At 42.2% G+C, this 22,028-nt stretch overlaps 1 protein-coding gene across 1 annotated transcript in view; it reads right to left on the bottom strand.

Moving 5' to 3' along the window:
• LOC126095600 (odorant receptor 43a-like) overlaps positions 1–22,028 on the bottom strand; it is a 105,173-nt gene that overhangs the window by 67,412 nt on the left and 15,733 nt on the right. The window contains exons 2-3 of the mRNA XM_049910372.1: positions 18,944–19,087; positions 7,467–7,966 (exon numbers count right to left, since the gene is read on the bottom strand). Of these exons, the coding sequence (XP_049766329.1) occupies positions 7,467–7,966; positions 18,944–19,087 (644 nt within the window). The remainder of the gene's footprint in view (positions 1–7,466; positions 7,967–18,943; positions 19,088–22,028) is intronic.

Genomic DNA, 22,028 nt, shown 5'->3' with positions numbered 1-22,028 from the left:
TGGCAAGATTTCCTCGGTTACAACGATTTTAAACTGGAATAGAATATTTGTTTCTAGTTACGTGACCATGCTCGTATATAGGAACTGCTACACACATAACATAATTATTGTCATTTCAAGAAAGATAGAAGAAGAAGACACACCACGAAGGGGTTATCCGAATGAGACGAAAATCAGTAGATGTGATGTACATGTAAGAAAAAAACAAATTATTACAATTTCACAAAAATTGATTGATTTATTCAAGAGAAAGAGTTTCACAAACTGAGCAAGTCAATAACGCGTTGGTCTACTTCTGGCCCTTATGCAAGCAGTTATTCGGCTTAGCATTGATTGGTAGAGTTGTTGTTAGATCGTTAAATACCGAGATGGTTGGAGGGCCCTGCCCATAATGATCCAAAACTTTCTCAATTGGGAAGACACCTTACTGGCCAAGGTAAGGTTCGGCAAGCACGAAGACAAGCAGTAGAAACTCTCGCCGTGTGCGGGCGCGCGTTATCTTGCTGAAATGTAAACCGAGCATTGCAATAAAACGGGACAGGGTAAGACGTGCCAAGAGCGGATTTAACGACGACGTCTGGTGAGTCAGCCAGCCTGGATGTGGTTTTTAGGTGGTTTCCCACCTCCAACTAGGTAAATACTGGGCTGGTACCCGTGCCCCGAAAACGTTTAGAAACTGTTACCCCACCTGAACACGTAATCTATAGTACAAGCAGACACATGGGGTTCACATATTCCTTCCTGGTGTCAGGAAGGACGTCTAGACAACAAAAGCCGCTAACACTGCCAAAACCTATACACCAATGTCGACCCCACATACAAACGGTAAAAGGCAACAGGAAAAAGAAGGAATTAAAGATAATAGTGAACAGAGGCGTTCCTAAGAGGTAGTCTCCACTGCTTCCAATCTGAATATGTAAGCGTAAACCAGATGTGGTTTAAATTCAAACAAATAGTATTGACTGCTATTGAGAGACATATTCCAAATAAATTAATAAGAGATGGTACTGATCTCCCATGGTACAATAAAAAGTTTAGAACACTGTTGCAGAAGGAAGAACAAAGCCTGGAAAATTTGAAAGAACGCAAAACCCTCAAGATAGTCGAAGTTTTACAGAAGATCGAAATGGAGCGCGAACAATGCGAGATGCTTTTAATACTTTCCACGACAAAAGTACATCTAGAAATCTGACAGATAACACTAGGTAACAAATTTTAACTTTTTTTCTGCATCTGGTTTGTAAATGGGTGGATTTACCTAGTTTAGGGGTGCTGAATACTCTGGTGAAGTCAATTTTTCTCTATGGTGTCACATTTCCTAGATACAAAGCAGAATAAAAATGATAACAGCGAAAATTGAATCAATTAAGTCAAACAAAAATACACATTCAGAACATTTGAAATCAATACTATTTTGTATGTATATAAGGGCATGATGTCAATCAAAGGTTCAAAGTTAGTTCAGAAGATATTTCCACCTTTAATCGTCTTTGGTTTTTGAAATATGCGACGACGGAGCTCTTCTTTTGTTTGCCGTTTCATCGCTCTCCCTAACAAGGCCGCAGCATCATCGAAGGGTTCCAATGGCCTTGTTAACGGTGTTCCATGGTAAAAATGTCTTGGTGAAAGCGTTCACCATGCTCATAGCTTACCGCTCCCCAATTTTCCGGGAACAAATCAAGGTGAGAATGTAAAAAGTGAATTTTAAGCGACATTCTACACCCCATGTTCTTGTAGGTGTCCAACAGACCATTCACAATGGTAACATAGTTTTTGTCTTTTCGGTTACCCAAAAAGCCCTTCTCAAGTGCTTTAAAAGAAGACCAAGCAGCTAATTGGACATCTGTGAGTTTGGTATCAAAGGTTGGATCTTTCAGCAATTTGCAATTTTGTCATATGATGACATGGTTGGAGACCATGGCTGTTATTTGAAGACAAATGTTGGTGTTGGGACAGCAACCAGCCACAAATTTACTTCCTTTATTCAAAGGGTACCGTTACCGGTTTCGAATCGTTATGATTCATCTTCAGACCGTTTACACGCTTTCCTTATAACATGTGGTGCGTTTTTACAGACAAATTGTCTTAAAATATAAGTAATACATAATTATAAACGCGCCACACACAGATGGTTGCGTTACAGATTTTCGTTGGATGTGACTTACGTGAAATGTCGGTTTGGAGTGTTTGTTTTCATAACATTCGTCCAACAGATGTGGATACATTCCCACTGCATTCTTATTCTTAAACACGTAAATTTTTCTCACTGAACACTTTAGATTTGTCACTGAAAATATTTCTACTACGCACAACATGTTTTGATACATACAGACAAAAACCAAAGATCCACTTCACAGTAGTCACATCAAGCCAAATCAGTGTGCCACGGAAGCCAAACCTAAATATGCTACCCTCCCATACATAGGCCCACAATCATACCCAATAGCAAACTTATTTAAAAAGAAAAATATCACAATCAGCTTTTCCACAAGTAATAAATTACAACAAAAAGTAATCCATGATGTAAATACCTCCAAGAGCCCCTACCGGAAATCAAGAATATACAAACTCAAATGCGATACATGCCCAAAATTCTACATTGGACAGACAGGCAGGAGCTTTGAAATTAGATACAAAGAACACATTGATGCTTAAACACTTGGAAACTTGAACAAATCTGCATTTGCAGCCCATATTGCTGAAGAAAACCATTCAGTGAGAAACACTGAGAACAACATAAAAATTTTACATCTAGCAGACAAAGGAGCCACTATGAATATATTAGAAGAAATAGAAATACACACACACAAAAACAGCACCCCAGGCTATATCCTTAATGAACAAACAGAGTTAGCTAACACCCCTTTCCTGAAAAATTTCCAAAAATTGTTTTCTAACCTCCAAAGCAAATAATATTTCTACGCCTATCTGCAGATCAAGGCCGGCCTGTGTGGCCGAGCGGTTCTAGGCGCTTCAGTCAGGAACCGCACTGCTGCTACGGTCGCAGGTTCGAATCCTGCCTCGGGCATGGATGTGTGTGATGTCCTTAGGTTAGTTAGGTTTAAGACGTTCTAAGTCTGGGGGACTGATTACCTCAGATGTTAAGTCTCATAGTGCTTCGAGCCATTTGAACCATTTGCAGATCAAGTAGCAAATTTATATGTTACTATAATCCTCATGATGTTAATGTAATTAAATAATGCACTATTTTACCTATACAGTATTTTAAAAAAAGAGGAACAACTTTATAATTAATGTAACAGTATCAATGTCTCTGTACTAGTGTAAAAAGCATTACAGTTGCATAAGTGAATATATGATCAATTTCCAAACATAGGACATCTTCAAATGTTACGATATATCATAGCAGCTTTGATACTCATATGTTTGTAAGCTCTTTGTATGTATCAGTATGTATCAAAACATGTGGTGAGCAGTAGAAATCTTTTCAGTGAAAAATCTAAAGTGTTCAGTGAGAAAAATTTACGTGTTTAAGAATAAGAATGCAGTGGGAATGTATCCACATCTGTTGGACGAATGTTATGAAACCAAACACTCCAAACCGACATTTCACGTAAGTCACATCCAACGAAAATCTGTAACGCAACCATCTGTGTGTGGCGTGCTTATAATTATGTATTACTTATATTTTAAGACAATTTATCTGTAAAAAACGCACCACATGTTATAAGGAAAGTGTGTAAACGGTCTGAAGATGAATCATAACAATTAGAAACTGGTAACGGTACCCTTTGAATAAAGGAAGTAAATTTGTGGCTGGTTGCTGTCAAAAAATGGTTCAAATGGCTCTGAGCACTATGGGATTTAACATCTATGGTCATCAGTCCCCTAGAACTTAGAACTACTTAAACCTAACTAACCTAAGGACAGCACACAACACCCAGCCATCACGAGGCAGGGAAAATCCCCGACCCCGCCGGGAATCGAACCCGGGAACCCGGGCGTGGGAAGCGAGAACGCGACCGCACGACCACGAGATGCGGGCAGGTTGCTGTCCCAACACCAACATCAACCTTTGTTTTCAGCCGTTTTCTTATTTGTGGTCCAACAAATATACCCTCTTTCAACTTTGCCTCTCTTAATTTGGGAAACTTTTCTTTTAAGTGACTGAAGGCCTCACCTTCTTTCTCCACACCTTTTACAAAGTTCTTGATAAGGCCCAACTTGATATGAAGGGGAGGCAAAACGATTTTATTGGGCTCAACCAATGGGATATTTTTCACATTTACGTTTCCAGGAACATATGACTTCCCTATAGGCCATTCCTTGACTGTATAGTGGTTCTTGTTGTCACAGCTGTCCCAAAGGCACGAAAAGCACCAGTATATAGTGAATCCAGCCTGTAAACCTGTAAGGAGTGCAACAGCTTTTAAATCATGGCAAAGCTGAAATTCGTGATCCTTATATTTGATTGCCTCTAGCAGCAAAGCCATGGTTTCGTAAGTTTCTTTCATGTCTACCGCGTAAGCCAAAGCTACAGATGGAAATGCACTGCCATTATGCAGTAGTACTGCTTTCAAGCTGTTTTTACTGGAGTCAATAAATAGTCGCCACTCCTGTGGATAATGTTGTACACCTAGCTGCATCATCAGACCATTGACATCTCTACGTACACATACTGAATTCTGCATATTGAAATATTGAGCGAAGGAAGCACCTCTTGATCTGAAACAGGAAATTTTTGTCCCTGGAGCTAGAAGGTTACGTTGTTGCAGTTTCGACCCCAAGAGCTCAGCTTGCTGTTTCGAAACTTTTAGATCGAGAACAAAATCGTTCTATTCCTTTTGGTTAAAGAGCTTAGGTAAGGTGTCATGATATAGAGGGCAGTACTCTTCCATATGTTCAATACTTTCTGATTCACTTGACATGGTGTCTGATTCCGTGGCTTTCAAGGTACAAACAGGAACAAGCAACCTCTCATCGTGGGGCATAGGCAAATGCACTGAAGATACATTTGGTTGCTTTATTTGATGTCTAGTTTTGCTTGAATGTCCCGAAATATTTGTAACGCAGAAGTACCAGTCTGAATAATGGCCATTAGGCTCACACACTACATCGGAACAGTGAATGGCATGGCTCGGCGTTTTCCTTTCAACCACTCAGTTAAGGTTGTAGTACAGGTTATGCAGGCAATATGAGGAGCAAAATTTTTGTCTTGATCACCAACAGGACAATCAAAATAGTAATTGGTTTTCTTTGGGCTTTTGGAGTGAATTTCCCACACACATAACAAAAGTTGTTGGGGTGGTTTAGACAGCAACGAAATTTACTAGTTGCCATTTTTCTTAGTGTAAGTCTTAAAAACAAAAAGTTTGCACTATCTTTCACAGGAAACACTCACTGAGGACCTCTTTCACATCCCTGGAATATCACACCAATCATTTACTGACGATTTGTAGATCTTCTAGCTTTCCTCTGCAAATCTAAAACAAACAATTAAACATTGAAGCAGAAGAACAGCAAAAAGAGAAATACTGAATACGAAAAATAAAAAACCTTTAAAAACTCCAAAATGGTACGTGCTAGAACATTTTGAAAGGTATATTCGGATTCTACACACCAAAATACAAATAGTTGACGTATCACATTCCAGATGCAAAATGGTTGCTAACTAATGTCATTGAAAGAGATTCTAGTAGTACGTGAAGTACATCAGCGGAAGGACACAACCAATACGTTCACTGATTTTATTGATGACAGTGTCACTGAAACAGGAATGCTAAATATGGTTTTCCAAAATTACTTCATCAAAGAAGACGAAATAAATATTTCAGAATTTGAACCAAGAGCAGCTGTCAGCACGAGTAACTTAAAAGTAGTTATCCTGAGTGTAGCGAAGCAGATCAAATCACCTAATAAAGGGAAGGCCTCCGGTCCTGATTGTATCCAAGTCAGGATCCTCTCATTGTATGCTGATACAATAGCTCCATATTTAGTAGTCATTTACAACCGATCCGCACCTGGAAAACTGCACAAGTCAAAGCAATAGCCAAGAAAGTTAATAGGAGTAATGTGCTGAACTATGGACCCATATTGGTAAGGTCGATTTGCAGAAGGATTTTGGAACACATACTGTGTTCGAACACTCCGAGTTATCTGGAAGAAAACGATTCATTGACAATTAGCCGACACAGATTCGGAAAATATCGTTCTTGTGAAACACAACTATCTCTTTCTTTTCACGAAGTAGTGATTACTATTAACAGGGGATGTCAAACTGATTTCGTATTTCCAGAAGACTTTTGACACCGTCCCTTACAAGCCATTTATAATCAAACTGTCTCAGTTGTGTGACTGGATTCGTGACTTCCTGTCAGAAAGGTCACAGTTCGTAGTAACTGACAGAAAGTCATAGAGTAAAACAGAAGTAATATTATCTGGTGTTCTCCAAGGAAATGTTATAGACCCTCTGCTCTTCCTGAGCTACATAAACGACAATCTGAGTACTGTTAGATTTTTTGTAGATGATGCTGTCATTTAGCGTCTTATAAAGTCATAAGATGATAAAAACAAATTACAAAACGATTCAGACAAGATATCTATATGGTGCGAAAAGTGCCAAGTGCGAAAAGTGTGAGGAGTCTGCTAAACTTCAGATACACGATAAATCACACATATATACAGGCTGTAAACTGAACTAAATACTTAGGGATTAGAATCACGAATAACTTAAGCTGGAATGATCATATAGATAATGTTGTGGGTAAAGCAAACCAAAAACTAAGATTTATTTGGCAAAACACTGAGAAAATGCAACAGATCTACCAAAGAGATTATCTACAATAAATTTGTAAGTCCTCTTGGGGAGTATTGCTGTGCGCTGTGGGATCCGCGACACACAGAATCGATGGAGGACATCGATAAAGTTAAAACAAGGATACAGAGCTTCACGGTTACGATACGTGAAGTGGTATGGCAGTCATTAAAACAAACGTAATTTCCGTTGTGGCAGGATCTTCTCATAAAATTTCAGTCACCAGCTTTTGCTCTTATCGTGGAAATATTCTGTCGGCGCCCACCTAAATAAGGAGGAATGAACAGCTAAATTAAATAAGAGAAATCAGAGCTCACGCAGAAATATTTAAGTGTTCGTTTTGCCCGTGCCCTATGCGATAGTGAAATGGTAGAGAAATAGAGCGAAGGTGGTCCAATGAACACTCTGCCAGGCATTCAGTTGTGAATTACAAAGAAATCATGTAGGTGTAGATGTAGATTCGCAGGTGAGATTGCTGTCTTCAGCGAAAGGGAGGAATACGTTACTCCTAGCTTCTTTGTGTGGTTGCATATCGAAGCGTGTAGTACACTTCCCATCAACTTTGACGTTTGCTGCATATCGACTTCATGGTGTTGCAAATTTTATAGCCAACTGCATATATCCTTTTTTTACTGTACAGAGTGCACATTTCGTCCAGTGTCAAACTAATAGAAATAAGTAATCAACTTACCTAAGGATCACTTGATGATGCCGAATATTCTTTATTAGTTGGTGATACATCTGCTCGTGACTACCATTCTGTGTGTACACAGCTACAGGCCCAGGTAACGAGTGGCCCGCCGCTACTAATTTTCCACGAGGTCTACGATAACTGCTTAACAAACTGGAAGTGACCCGGTCTCTATGTACTCCCTCATCTCTCTTGTAGGGCTCGGCCGTCTCGTTGTCCCCGAACTTCCCCATCGCCATCATGTTATTGTTAAGGACGTGCAGCTCGGCAGCGATGCTCAGCATGAGGACCGCGAAGAAGATGTTGAGGTAGACGGACACGGCTATCGCGACGACGATGGTGAACACCTGCAGCACGTAGAGCAGCTCGTACGTGGGCGACTGCTGCAGGGCGTCGGGCAGCCACGTGGGCAGCGGCAGGCTGCGCCCCTGCGGCGAATCCTCTCCACCGGAGAACAGCGGCTCCAGCATCCACATCATCGTCGGGATCCCGGTCATCACCTGCCGCACGCCAGGCAGGTTCCTTGCAGAGTGAGCTACAGGTCTGTGCTATCTCCCAAGTAACATCGTTCTATTACGACAGGAGAAACTGACTGAAGTTGTGATGTATTGGGAATGCAAGGGACGGTCGGTTGCAAAATGGAAACCACATTGAAAAATCGAAAAATTCTTATTTGGCACAGTTAGCTACTCTTTCCAGCTACTTCTCTACAGGCTGGTCCATTGGTAGTGACCGGGTCAAATACCTCACGAAATAAGCATCAAACGAAAAAACTGTTGTTATTGTTGTTGTGGTCTTCAGTCCTGAGACTGGTTTGATGCAGCTCTCCATGCTACCCTATCCTGTGCAAGCTTCTTCATCTCCCAGTACTTACTGCAACCTACATCCTTCTGAATCTGCTTAGTGTATTCATCTCTTGGTCTCCTTCTACAATTTTTGCCCTCCACGCTGCCCTCCAATGCCAAATTTGTGATCCCTTGATGCCTCAGAACAAGTCCTACCAACCGGTCCCTTCTTCTAGTCAAGTTGTGCCACAAACTCCTCTTCTCCCCAATTCTATTCAAAACCTCCTCATTAGTTATGTGATCTACCCATCTAATCTTCAGCATTCTTCTGTAGCACCACGTTTCGAAAGGTTCTGTTCTCTTCTTGTCTAAGCTATTTATCGTCCATGTTTCACTTCCATACATGGCTACACTCCATACAAATACTTTCAGAAACGACTTCCTGACACTTAAATCTATACTCGATGTTAACAAATTTCTCTTCTTCAGAAACGCTTTCCTTGCCATTGCCAGTCTACATTTTATGTCCTCTCTACTTCGTCCATCATCAGTTATTTTGCTCCCCAAATAGCAAAACTCCTTTCATACTTTAAGTGTCTCATTTCCTAATCTAATTCCTTCAGCATAACCCGATTTAATTCGAATACAATCCATTATCCTCGTTTTGCTTTTGTCGATGTTCATGTTATATCCTCCTTTCAAGACACTGTCCATTCCGTTCAACTGTTCTTCCAAGTCCTTTGCTGTCTCTGATAGAATTCCAATGTCATCGGTGAACCTCAAAGTTTTTATTTCTTCTCCATGGATTTTAAAACCTACTCCGAATTTTTCTTTTGTTTCCTTTACTGCTTGCTCAATATACAGATTGAATAACATCGGGGAGAGGCTACAACCCCGTCTCACTCCCTTCCCAACCACTACTTCTCTTTCATGGCCCTCGTCTCTTATAACTGCCATCTGGTTTCTGTACAAATTGTAAATAACCTTTCGCTCCCTGTATTCTACCCCTGCCACCTTTAGAATTTGAAAGAGAATATTCCAGTCAACATTGTCAAAAGCTTTCTCTAAGTCTACAAATGCTAGAAACGTAGGTTCGCATTTCCTTAATCTTTCTTCTAAGATAAGTCGTAAGGTCAGTATTGCCTCACGTGTTCCAACATTTCTACGGAATCCAAACTGATCTTCCCCAAGAACGAAACTCGTCTAGCTTGAAGGGAGAAACCAGATGGCGCTATGGTTGGCTCGCTAGATGGCGCTGCCACACGTCAAACCGATATCAACTGCGCTTTTTTTAAAATAGGAAACCCCCTTTTTATTACATATTCGTATAGTACGTAAAGAAATATGAATGTTTTAGTTGGATCACTGTTTTTGCTTTGTGACAGATGGCGCTGTAATAGTCACAAACGTATAAGTACGTGGTATCACGTAACATTCCGCCAGTGCGGACGGTATTTGCTTCGTGATACATTACCCGTGTTAAAATGGACCGTTTACCAATTGCGGAAAAGGTCGATATCGTGTTGATATATGGCTATTGTGATCAAATTGCCCAATGGGAGTCTGCTATGGATGCTGCTCGGTATCCTGGACGACATCATCCAAGTGTCCCGACCGATCGCCGTATAGTTACGTTATTTAAGGAAACAGGAAGTGTTCAGTCACATGTGAAACGGTAACCACGACCTGCAACAAATGACGACGCCCAAGTAGGTGTTTTAACTCCTGTCGCAGCTAATCTGCACATCAGTAGCAGAAAAATTGCGCGAGAATCGGGAATCTCAAAAACGTCGGTGTTGAGAATGCTACATCAACATCGATTGCACCCGTACCGTATTTCTGTGCACCAGGAATTGCATGGCGACGACTATGAACGTTGTTTACAGTTCTGCCACTGGGCACAAGAGAAATTACGGGACGATGACAAAAAATGGTTCAAATGGCTCTGAGCACTATGGGACTCAACATCTGTGGTCATCAGTCCCCTAGAACTTAGAACTACTTAAACCTAACTAACCTAAGGACATCACACACATCCATGCCCGAGGCAGGATTTGAATCTGCGACCGTAGCGGTCACGCGGTTCCAGACTGACGCGCCTAGAACCGCACGGCCGCGGGCGATGACAGATTTTTTGCACGCCTTCTATTTAGCGACGAAGCGTCATTCACCAATAGCGGTAACGTAAACCGGCATAATATGCACTGTTGGGCGAAGGAAAATCCACGATGGCTGCGACAAGTGGAACATCAGTGACCTTGGCGGGTTAATGTGTGGTGCGGCATTATGGGAGGAAGGATGATTGGTTCCCATTTTATCGATGGCAATCTAAATGGTACAATGTATGCTGATTTCCTACGTAATGTTCTACCAATGTTACTACAAGTGTTTCACTGCATGACAGAATGGCGATGTACTTCCAACATTATGAATGTCCGGCACATAGCTCGCTTGCGGTTGAAGCGGTATTGAATAAATATTTCATGACAGGTGGATTGGTCGTCGAAGCACCATACTAAGGCCGCACGTTCACCGGGTCTGACGTCCCCGGATTTTTTCTGTGGGGAAAGTTGAAGGATATTTGCTATCGTGATCCACCAACAAACCCTGACAACATGAGTCAGCGCATTGTCAATGCATGTGCGAACATTACGGAAGGCGAACTACTCGCTGTTGAGAGGAATGTCGTTACACGCATTGCCAAATGCAATGAAGTTGACGGACATCATTTTGAACATTTATTATATTAATGTGGTATTATAGGTAATCACGCTGTAACAGCATGCGTTCTCAGAAATGATAAGTTCACAATGGTACATGTATCACATTGGAACAACCGAAATAAAAGGTTCAAACGTACCTACGCTCAGTATTTTAATTTAAAATCCTACCTGTTACCAACTGTTCGTCTAAAATTGCGAGCCATATGTTTGTGACTATTACAGCGCCAGCTATCACAAAGCGAAAAAAGTGGTCCAACTAAAACATTCATATTTCTTTACGTACTACACGAATATGCAATAAAAATGGGGGTTCCTATTTTTAAAAAACGCAGTTGATATCCGTTTGACCTATGGCAGCGCCATCTAGCGGGCCAACCATAGCGCCATCTGGTTTCCCCCTTCAAGTTAGACAAGTTTCGTTCTTTTTAGTTTTTTCATTTAACGCTTATTTAGTGAGTTATTTTGCCCGGTAACGATCAGTGGACCACCCTGTATATATTCGCCGCTACGACTAAGACATTTGTCGTAGAATTGTACCAACTTTCCAATATCCTCGTCATAGAAGGCTGTGCCTTCTACCAATTCTTTGTGTTGATCTGCAGCTTGTTGCCTGTACCAAAACGTTTTCTTCGTAGCCAGCGGTTTATGTGAGCAGAGATGAAAATCTGAGGGATCCAAGTCCGGCCTGTATGATGGGTGATCATACACTTTCCAACGAAAACGCTGCAGGAGCATCCTCATTGTCCCTGCAATGTGTGGCCGAGAATTGGCATGAAGAAGGATATGCATGTCTGATACGTCGTGAAGGCTGCATGAAATCAGGCGAAATTTCTCACCGGCGCTCATGCTTGATGGGAGAGACTATTTTCTAAGCATCATTACGTGCTTACTATGCACTCAGAACTGAAAAGAGCGAGATCCACGGGCATACTAGGGACACTATCGAAAACATGTAAGGAATGCTTCATCGGATTTAAACTGTAGTTTCCATTTCACTATCGATCAGACCTTACTTTCCGAATATCCGTCGTCATTTAATATTCGTTTATCTTTTAATGAAGCAAAATCGATCACAATTCCTATCAACAAATTATTTCACAATAACCTAAACTGATATTGCAATTTTTTATACGTAAGATACGTTTAAAACAACAGCACAACATTGCTGATTGCTTGCTGATTCTGAAGATATCTTACAATCATTCTGAAATGGTATTTTAGGATCCCTGTAAGTAATGCGTAATCCAAATGTTGTTGCACTCTGAAGTTCAATTAAACGATTGTTTTGAAAAATGACCTTGATTCTAGGGAACAAAAGAATATGTTTTACACATACAGCTGCAAACTATACGCACAAGATGAACTAATATTTATAAAATATTAATCATAATTTATTAAATTATTGATAATTTCGAAAACAGTTCATTCATTCATCACTGACTGTCGAAATCCGTAATATGGATATGTGGCGTAGAATGGAGACTCAGAATTAATTTTTTTTGGCCTCCAATTTAGAAAACGCCACAAAGTATGGGGTGGATTACAGAGCTCCCGGCCTTCGTACCAAGAGAGGTCTTATGAAGTTTTCTTACAGACGTTAAGAATAAGATACACTCCTGGAAATTGAAATAAGAACACCGTGAATTCATTGTCCCAGGAAGGGGAAACTTTATTGACACATTCCTGGGGTCAGATACATCACATGATCACACTGACAGAACCACAGGCACATAGACACAGGCAACAGAGCATGCACAATGTCGGCACTAGTACAGTGTATATCCACCTTTCGCAGCAATGCAGGCTGCTATTCTCCCATGGAGACGATCGTAGAGATGCTGGATGTAGTCCTGTGGAACGGCTTGCCATGCCATTTCCACCTGGCGCCTCAGTTGGACCAGCGTTCGTGCTGGACGTGCAGACCGCGTGAGACGACGCTTCATCCAGTCCCAAACATGCTCAATGGGGGACAGATCCGGAGATCTTGCTGACCAGGGTAGTTGACTTACACCTTCTAGAGCACGTTGGGTGGCACGGGATACATGCGGACGTGCATTGTCCTGTTGGAACAGCAAGTTCCCTTGCCGGTCTAGGAATGGTAGAACGATGGGTTCGATGACGGTTTGGATGTACCGTGCACTATTCAGTGTCCCCTCGACGATCACCAGTGGTGTACGGCCAGTGTAGGAGATCGCTCCCCACACCATGATGCCGGGTGTTGGCCCTGTGTGCCTCGGTCGTATGCAGTCCTGATTGTGGCGTTCACCTGCACGGCGCCAAACACGCATACGACCATCATTGGCACCAAGGCAGAAGCGACTCTCATCGCTGAAGACGACACGTCTCCATTCGTCCCTCCATTCACGCCTGTCGCGACACCACTGGAGGCGGGCTGCACGATGTTGGGGCGTGAGCGGAAGACGGCCTAACGGTGTGCGGGACCGTAGCCCAGCTTCATGGAGACGGTTGCGAATGGTCCTCGCCGATACCCCAGGAGCAACAGTGTCCCTAATTTGCTGGGAAGTGGCGGTGCGGTCCCCTACGGCACTGCGTAGGATCCTACGGTCTTGGCGTGCATCCGTGCGTCGCTGCGGTCCGGTCCCAGGTCGACGGGCACGTGCACCTTCCGCCGACCACTGGCGACAACATCGATGTACTGTGGAGACCTCACGCCCCACGTGTTGAGCAATTCGGCGGTACGTCCACCCAGCCTCCCGCATGCCCACTATACGCCCTCGCTCAAAGTCCGTCAACTGCACATACGGTCCACGTCCACGCTGTCGCGGCATGCTACCAGTGTTAAAGACTGCGATGGAGCTCCGTATGCCACGGCAAACTGGCTGACACTGACGGCGGCGGTGCACAAATGCTGCGCAGCTAGCGCCATTCGACGGCCAACACCGCGGTTCCTGATGTGTCCGCTGTGCCGTGCGTGTGATCATTGCTTGTACAGCCCTCTCGCAGTGTCCGGAGCAAGTATGGTGGGTCTGACACACCGGTGTCAATGTGTTCTTTTTTCCATTTCCAGGAGTGTATTTTAGGTAGAAAACATAAATTTCAGTATACAATCAAAGCAGCGGGGTATGTGGTGAAGCAATGCTCTGATGTACGAGATATCTCCACAAAGTAAGTTCCGTTTGGTTATATAATACAAACGTGTACAGATACAGAAAAAATATTTATTGTACAAAAATCTACAACTGTTAAACTACTTTTCTACATAGCTTCCGAAATTTTGTAGGCACTTGTCACAGCGTGGCATACGTTTTTGTATGCCTTCTTCATAGAAGGTTGCTGCTTGTGTATTCAACCATGTGGTAACATGTTTTTTTAGCTCGTCATCATCGTTGAAGTGTTGACCACCAAGGACAGATTTAAGTGTAAGAAGAGATGAAAGTCGCTAGGAGCGAGGTCCGGGCTGTACGGAGGATGATCAAACGCGTCCCAGTGAAATTCCCGTTAAGAGTTGTTCGGTCACATTCGCCGTGTGAGGTCGGGCATTATCGTGGAAAAAAAAACAACGCCTTTTGACAGTAATCCTCGGCGCTTGTTCTGTATTGTGCGGCGCAATTTCTTAATGGTCTCGCAGTAACCATGTGCAATCATTGTTTGGCCTCGCGGTAAGAAATCAATCGGCAAAATGCTTTTTCTGTCCCAAAAAACGGTGCACAAGATTTTTCAAGGTGTCAAGATTTGCTTAGGCTTAACCTTCGTCGGGGATGAAGTGTGTCTACATTCCATTGATTGCCGTTTGTTTCAGGGGTGTTGTACGATACCCAAGTTTCACCCCCTATGCCTATCCGAGAAAGAAAACCAGAGCCTTCTTCATTGTAGTGTGTCAAAAACTGAAGTGCACTGCCTATCCCTTGCTTTTGTTGTTCAGCAAGAATTTTGGGTACCCAACGTAAGCAAAGTTTTCGAAATTTCAGTTTTTCAGCAAAAATTTCATCAATTAGTGTTCGTGAGGTTTGTGGAACTTCCATAGCAAGGGCACTATGTGTAAACGTACGGTTGTGCTTAATCTTCTCTTCAATTGTGTGAACTAGTTCATCAGTAACCACAGACAGGAGTCCACTTCGTTCTTCATTGTGCACTTCATCACGTCCTTCATTGAACAGTCTGACCCATCTTCTAACTCATAGCATTTTGTCCGTAAACCTCGCCGATTTGCCGATTAATTTCCTTTGGTTTTACTTTCTTAGCATTTAGTAAACGAATCGCAGATCTGATTTCATACGCGGCGGCATTTTCAATTACGACTGACATTATAAATAAGCACTACAAAGCACACATCGACAGCAGCGATCTTGAAATGGCGTACATGTCTTCTCCTTGCGTCTGAGTAACTGCCGCACATGCTCGGAACTGTGATCGTAGCTCTGCCGCTGATAGAAATAGAAACGGAACTTACTTTGTGGACGACCCTCGTATTAGGCATCCGAAATGACTAAGGCAGGGGAGAATACGCTTAACAAAAATGTACCATAAACCCTTCTTCGCTTCAGTTCGATCCAGTCGCTCTTCCTTAGTTACACGATTTATCTACCTATTCTTCAGCATTCTTTTCTAGAACGCCTTAACATAAGCTTCTGTTTTCTTCTTGTACGTACTGTGTATCATTCGCATTTCAGTTCCATACAACCACACTACAGGCAAATATTTTCTGAAGCGAGCAGTACCACGCCTCTCGCCGGTAATCAACCAGAAGTAACCAGTCGGCCATATTCACTCTGCCGTTGGTTTCGACAGTCAGTTTCAGTTTTGTCGGTTTGCTTTCAGTGCCGCCTGCTTTCAGCCGTCGACCTTGGTTGTTGTTACATTGCAGACTTTTGCTTTGAATTGTGAGTTGGAACTTGTCTTGCCAGCCACTGACGTTCTTCTTAGTTACTGTGTGTTTTCTGTAATGTTGTTCAATCTCCTAGTGGGACTAGCTCCATGCTTTTTACTGCGCATTTATTCTTCTTGTTTTTCCTGCCATTTGTCTCATATCCTCATGGTGTCTGCATGTTAATACTGGATTTGGCAACGTTTGTGGTAGAGGGTGGCGGGATGAGCTCGTCACCGCCCCTCCTCCCTCCTTCCCTCCCCGGGACGGTATTTGTGTATCCCGACTGTCTGCGTCTAATGCTAATGCATGTGAAAATGTGCGAACGTTTTCTAAATGTTTGCGAATCGTGTAACTGAGGCGGGGCGTGCGTACCAGCCCGGTATTCAATTAGTCGGATGAGGGAAACCACCTAAAATCACGTCCAGACTTGCCAACACACTGGCCCTCACCGTTAATCCGCAAGGCGGATTCGATCTGGGGTCGGTATGCCTCCCCGTGTCTGTTATGGCAGTAATAATTGAAGTATTTTGTAACTTCATACTTTCCAATGGTATTTCTTAATGCAAGAAATTTCTTGAAATAGTGAAAATTTCAAAATGACTTCGAATCGAGGCTATGATGGCTAAAAGCGTCTTTACGTAGCACTGACGTGAGACTAGCATAATTTGCGTATCAGAAGCCTGCTGATAATTAAACAGTTAATAAAGAACTGAATTTTTTTCACCGAGTCTAATTTGTTTGCTAAGTGCATCATATGTTAAGACACAACCATGAATATAGTAAATGTTGGCATCAGTGGTCTCGTGGATTGATCATGGTTTCTTTTTGCGAGTCGTGGTCTCGATTCCCAATCCCATCATGTATTTTAGACAAACACGAAATGATCTACTCGTCTCGTAATGCCAAGGGAAGAACATCAGTTTGCACCGTAGTTCATAATCCTCATTATAATCATCACATCCCTTCACTACCAACTGGGGCAGAGCTAGTTTACATTGGGGCACAACAGAGGCAGACGTCGCGGCAGACTGTCGCCAATGAGCTTCCTTATGCTGTAAACTTAATTTTATTTCATGGGCCAATAGTCACTTCAGGTCACAGGGCTCTTATTTTATTTGAACTTGAGACGTTGAAAAATTTGGTGCTGGACTGGGATTCAAATTCGCATTCCTCTTTCGTGGTATCTGACCCACACAGAACGATATACTGCAGTTTTGTTGTTTTCGCCAAGACTGCAGATTCTTCTAGGTCTCCACGAGAGGCACATATGTGTGTCCGAATCCTGGTCCAGCACAAAAATATTCACGGTTTCATTTCAAGCCCTAGCGTATTCACACCTAACTACTAATGATACATAATTTTCGTTTTTAATATCTCGCCGTGTGATGACAACAATAACGATAAGTGATGTTATTTCTAATCAAACATGCACACATCTCAGTACTGGTGAGAAAACAATTGGTGGACATAAACCAACGGCGGTAGGTGCCGGATTCGATTCCCGGACAGGCAAGAAAAGGATGCATTCTTATTTCACATTCAGATATCACGCTGTTGGTGAAACATTTCTATATCTAACATCTGGTTTTACGTAGTTGATACTCTGATTACGCGCTGGGTCCGTGTCACAAAATTTTACATCACGACACTTCTTTTTAAACATGTGCAAACTTTGTTACTTGGAATAATATTAAACGTTTTTCGTGGTTAGTTAACAGGGAGATAACGTTGTTGACAGGATTCTTGGTAGGGCACAAAAATTTTCAAATTTGATAACCGATACCGGTAAAAACTTCGATATTTCACGACTCTTTATGCTTAGTCACGTGACGAACCTGGCTGTGATCGAGACTCTGCCAGGCACGAAAGTTTTGGTTAGTTACAGTGGCTGTAGGTGCTTCGTTTCAGTCCAGATGCAGAACAAAGTTTTTTTTAAGTTTAAAAATGTACTCAAATAATTGCCCAATCATGGGTACAGAGAAATTACTGGTTATACGATGTTAATTTTGAGGTTTCCATAGAGCGCTTTTCACTGTTAAACGCGTTGCTTCTGATTAGTTCAATATCCAGTTTGTGATCAACCATTCGCATCAGGAACGACGTTACACAGGTGTGGTAAAACCATTTAAAGAATGAAAATACTTCAGATTGTCATAGAACTTTAGGAGTCGAGATATTGTCTCAAAATCTCTTGTTGATAAAGATTTTTAACTTTGCCTGAAGATCAATGGAATGACTTATGTGACGGAGTTAGTTAACACAAATTCTAATAAGTTTGGTAGTGAATTTGAAATAGCACTTATTGTAATAAAACGACTGTAGTGCAAAGAGATCAGATTACGTGCAAGACAGCTACGCTATGTGGGCTGCATGCAAATAAGGTGAAACGCTATTGCTGCTGCAATTTTTTTCATAGAAAGCTTTGGACCCTTGGTCAGAACATTATGCACCTCCTCTATTATTTCCTGTGAGCAACAACTTCTGAGCCTTCCTGACGATTTTATCTTAAGTGCAATTCCTATTGTTTGAAAGTTTTTCACCCATAACCTGACTACATGTGCCAATGGTACAGGACCATTCCGGCTAAAGTTGAAATGACGACGGTATTCCCGTCTAGCAGCAGCAACAAGGTCATCATTCTTGTAAGTGGTCTTCACAGCCACAGCATGTTCAGGTTTGCTCCAGCGCTCCCTCTCAGCAGATGGAGTACCTACCTAGTATTTATTACAAACATCCAGTGTTGCCAATAATGACGTTTCAGTTTTAGAGAATAATTAAAACAGCCCGTTTTTCTGCCACATTCTGTATTTTACAATCGTCAGTAGTAAAAGATTATGTTTCAATCATTGTGTGATCAACATGGGAATGAACTTCAGCATATACTACACTCCACGAAATTACCAGTCTAGGACATTATGGAGCATTAATGGAAAAAGATGCTTTGAAACTAAGCCTGAGCTCTGCAGCCGTAGATTCCGGCTGTCAAGCGACACTGTAACTCAATGGTACAAAATTCTTGTGGAAAGAATGTATAATGCATCCAGTACGAGCAGAATCAGCGCTAATCGAGAGGTTAAAGGTGTTTGCATTATTCTAACAGTGTTTCCGGTTGGCAGTGAGAATAAGTCAGCAGCGACTTACCTGCATGTAGCGCACGACCCTGACAGCTTGTCTGCGGTAGATGGCGCGCACGCCGCCGCCTACATCCTCAAACTGGCGCCAGCAGCTCACCAGCTGGAGCGCCAGCTGCCGTAGACGCTTTCTGTGCCACAAGAAGGCGGCCACCTGCACACGATGCGACTGTGAGTGCACGGGAGCTCAGCTGCTTAATGCATCTGAAGCTGTGTAAATTAGTGCGGGGCTGTAATGTTATGGATTTGGCAGATGAAGAAAACCGAGCGCTGTTATAAATGACCCAATGTCATAGAAAATATTGGCATGAGAAAATATATTCTTGCACGTCCGTCCAGACGATTCTACAGCATTATGCTCGTTTCCAAAAATCTCAAGATCCTCTACAGAGATTTATTCATCCAATTAGACCAAACATACAATGCGCTGGTAAAATCATGATATACCTCCAAATGCCGTTTCTGACCCCCTTTCGCTTGGCATAGTGCAGCAGCTGGACATGATATGGCGTCCACAAGTCATTAGAAGTCCTCTGCAGAAATACTGAGCCGTGCTACCTCTACAGCCGTCCATAATTGCGAAACTGTGGCCGTTGTAGGATTTTGTGTGCGAAAAGACCTCTCGATAAGGTCCCATAAAAGTTTGATGGAATTCATGTCGGGCGATCTGGGTGATCGAACCATTCGGTCGAATTGTCCAGGAAACATGAAATCCAAGAAGGGCTGCAAAAGGTTTCCAAGTAGCGGGACATAATCATTTCCAGTCAATGATACGTTCAATTGGAACACAGCACCCAGTTCATTCCATGTAAACACAGCGCTCACCATTACGGAACCACTACCAGCTCGCACAGTGCCTTGTTGACAACTTGGGTCCACGATTCGTGGGGTCTCTGCCACACTCGAAGCCTACCATAAGCTCTTACCAACTGAAATCGGGACTCATCTGATCAGTCCACGGTTTTCCAGTCGGCTAGGGCCGAACCGATATGATCGCGAGTCCAAGAGAGGGGCTGTAAGCTATATTCTGTTAGCGAAGGCACTCGCGTCGGTTGTCGGTTGTCATCTTGGATGGAGCTCGTTTGACCTTCTCCCCTTTCGCCACGCTCACATCCACCCATCAGGCACGAACTGCAACTTAATGAATTTCTATCTCTCTAAGATTGTGTCACCTATGTCGCTGCAGCAGTGGTACACTATGCTCTTCGATGCGAGAGCCATTTACGGTTTTAAAGTGACCTTTCGCCATTACATTTAAACATGATGCCACCTTTGGGTAGTGCGGCGTGCGGTTGCTTCAGTTAATTTCCAGAGTTAATGCACAGCCATAAAGTGCTAGCGACTGGCAAGTATCACGCTGAAAGCTGATTTGTTATTTTAAATCAGTTATACTGCAGCATATATTTGATAAAGTGAACGTATCTTAAATTTGTTAAATTGAACAACAAGGTATTACACATGTTTTGACTCGGGATGATCAAGAACGCCATTGTTTAAGAGACGGATAAGATCTATGTGCATCAACATGTCACGCACATAAGGATTAATCAATTCTGGTCTGATGAATAATGTTGAACCTATGTAGGTGCCTAACACTACTCTGAGGGAGACTGCTAGTTTTTTTTTTTTTTTTTTTTTTTTTTTTGGCTCGTAGACCATTTCTTCTGAACCTCGGGTTTTTGGGAAGAGCTTAGGTTAACTGCTGTTTTATAGGATTTATAATAGGAAATGGTGCATTTTCAGTAGTAGACTGCAGATCTGAGCTACGTGCAGTTTTTCTTGAAATTTTGCTATTCTTATCTTTACAATATGGGTCGCATATTTAACTAGATGATAATTCAGGAATGTACTTAGAGAGTATTTGTAGTCTGATTTGCAACCACTTAATTGTTTCTCATATACTACAACTATCCACTGTCCGTGTATTGATAACCCAATCCAGCCTCGCAATTTGTCCATGCACATTAAGATACGGACAACAAAGGCAAGTACACAGCTCGGCGCACGAAAGCACGTAACTGCACGACATGTAAGTCCTTTAACAAATGTACATGCTACTTTCAAACTTGAAGGAACAATACTGTCGTGTTATAATAATTATATCGGGTGTTAATTCTTAATCAGGCATGAAGAAACTCTGGTGATCCACTGGCCTGATTAACATACTCACATAACTATAGGGCCCGTGATGTTATTGTTTATGGGGTAACCACCGACATGAATGGCATCCCTTTCCCGACAGGACACGGCAACAAATTATGCCTCGAAACACGCCATTTTGAGATTGTATTAATTGAGGTATTTGTATTTATCTATGCATCATGAAAATTTTATCTTTTCTTACGTCGTTTTACAATAGCTTACTTAAGAACTTTCGTCGCAAAATTCTGCAACGCCGTTAGTAAAGAAACAATGTTCATGACACTTAAATAAATGTACAGAAGATGGGTTGCCAGGGATCCTGAAAAGTCATTGTGGGCAAATAAACGCCTATAAAAGCAATTGGTTGCAACTAATTCAAAGAATAGAAAAACAAAGTAAGTCAATGGAATAGGCAATTCTAGTCGACAAATAATTACGAGTAACTTCGACAACATCTTCCGCAGGCTGGAATGAAACAAATCGCGGGCCGAATTTGACCAGCGGACCTCTTGTTGCCCACCCCTGTTCTAAACCATTCTGCGGAATCTCTTCAGATATTTGCTATTTTGACAACTATTCCACAATTAAATTTCTAAATAATTTTCTGTGCCGTTAACCACTTTTGTTTTCCAAAAATAAAGCAAAGCGTGAACGCAATACTGGCACCAAAATAACTTTTACAAAGTACAGAAAAGGATCATGTATGTGGGTACATGTATTTAACAACCTGTCAGAGCGTATTAGATGTCTTAGAGTTAATGTTACCGTGTTAACATAAAGTTATACAAGTTTCTGCTGGGAAACTCTTCCTACTCCATTCACTATTCAAAATTAATTTTTAAATTAGTTTGTATTAACATTTACACTGGAATACGCTACACAGTCCGCTAGCTAAAGACTGGTGGCGGGTTCCTCACAGGAACCACAGCCCCGTCAACCTGCCGTCCGCGCCT

The sequence above is a fragment of the Schistocerca cancellata genome, chromosome 8 (genome assembly GCF_023864275.1).
Source record: "Schistocerca cancellata isolate TAMUIC-IGC-003103 chromosome 8, iqSchCanc2.1, whole genome shotgun sequence".
NCBI classification, from domain to species: Eukaryota; Metazoa; Arthropoda; class Insecta; order Orthoptera; family Acrididae; genus Schistocerca; species Schistocerca cancellata.
The sequence above is the reverse complement of the archived record's forward strand: the minus strand, read 5'-3'. Positions and strand labels throughout refer to the sequence as shown.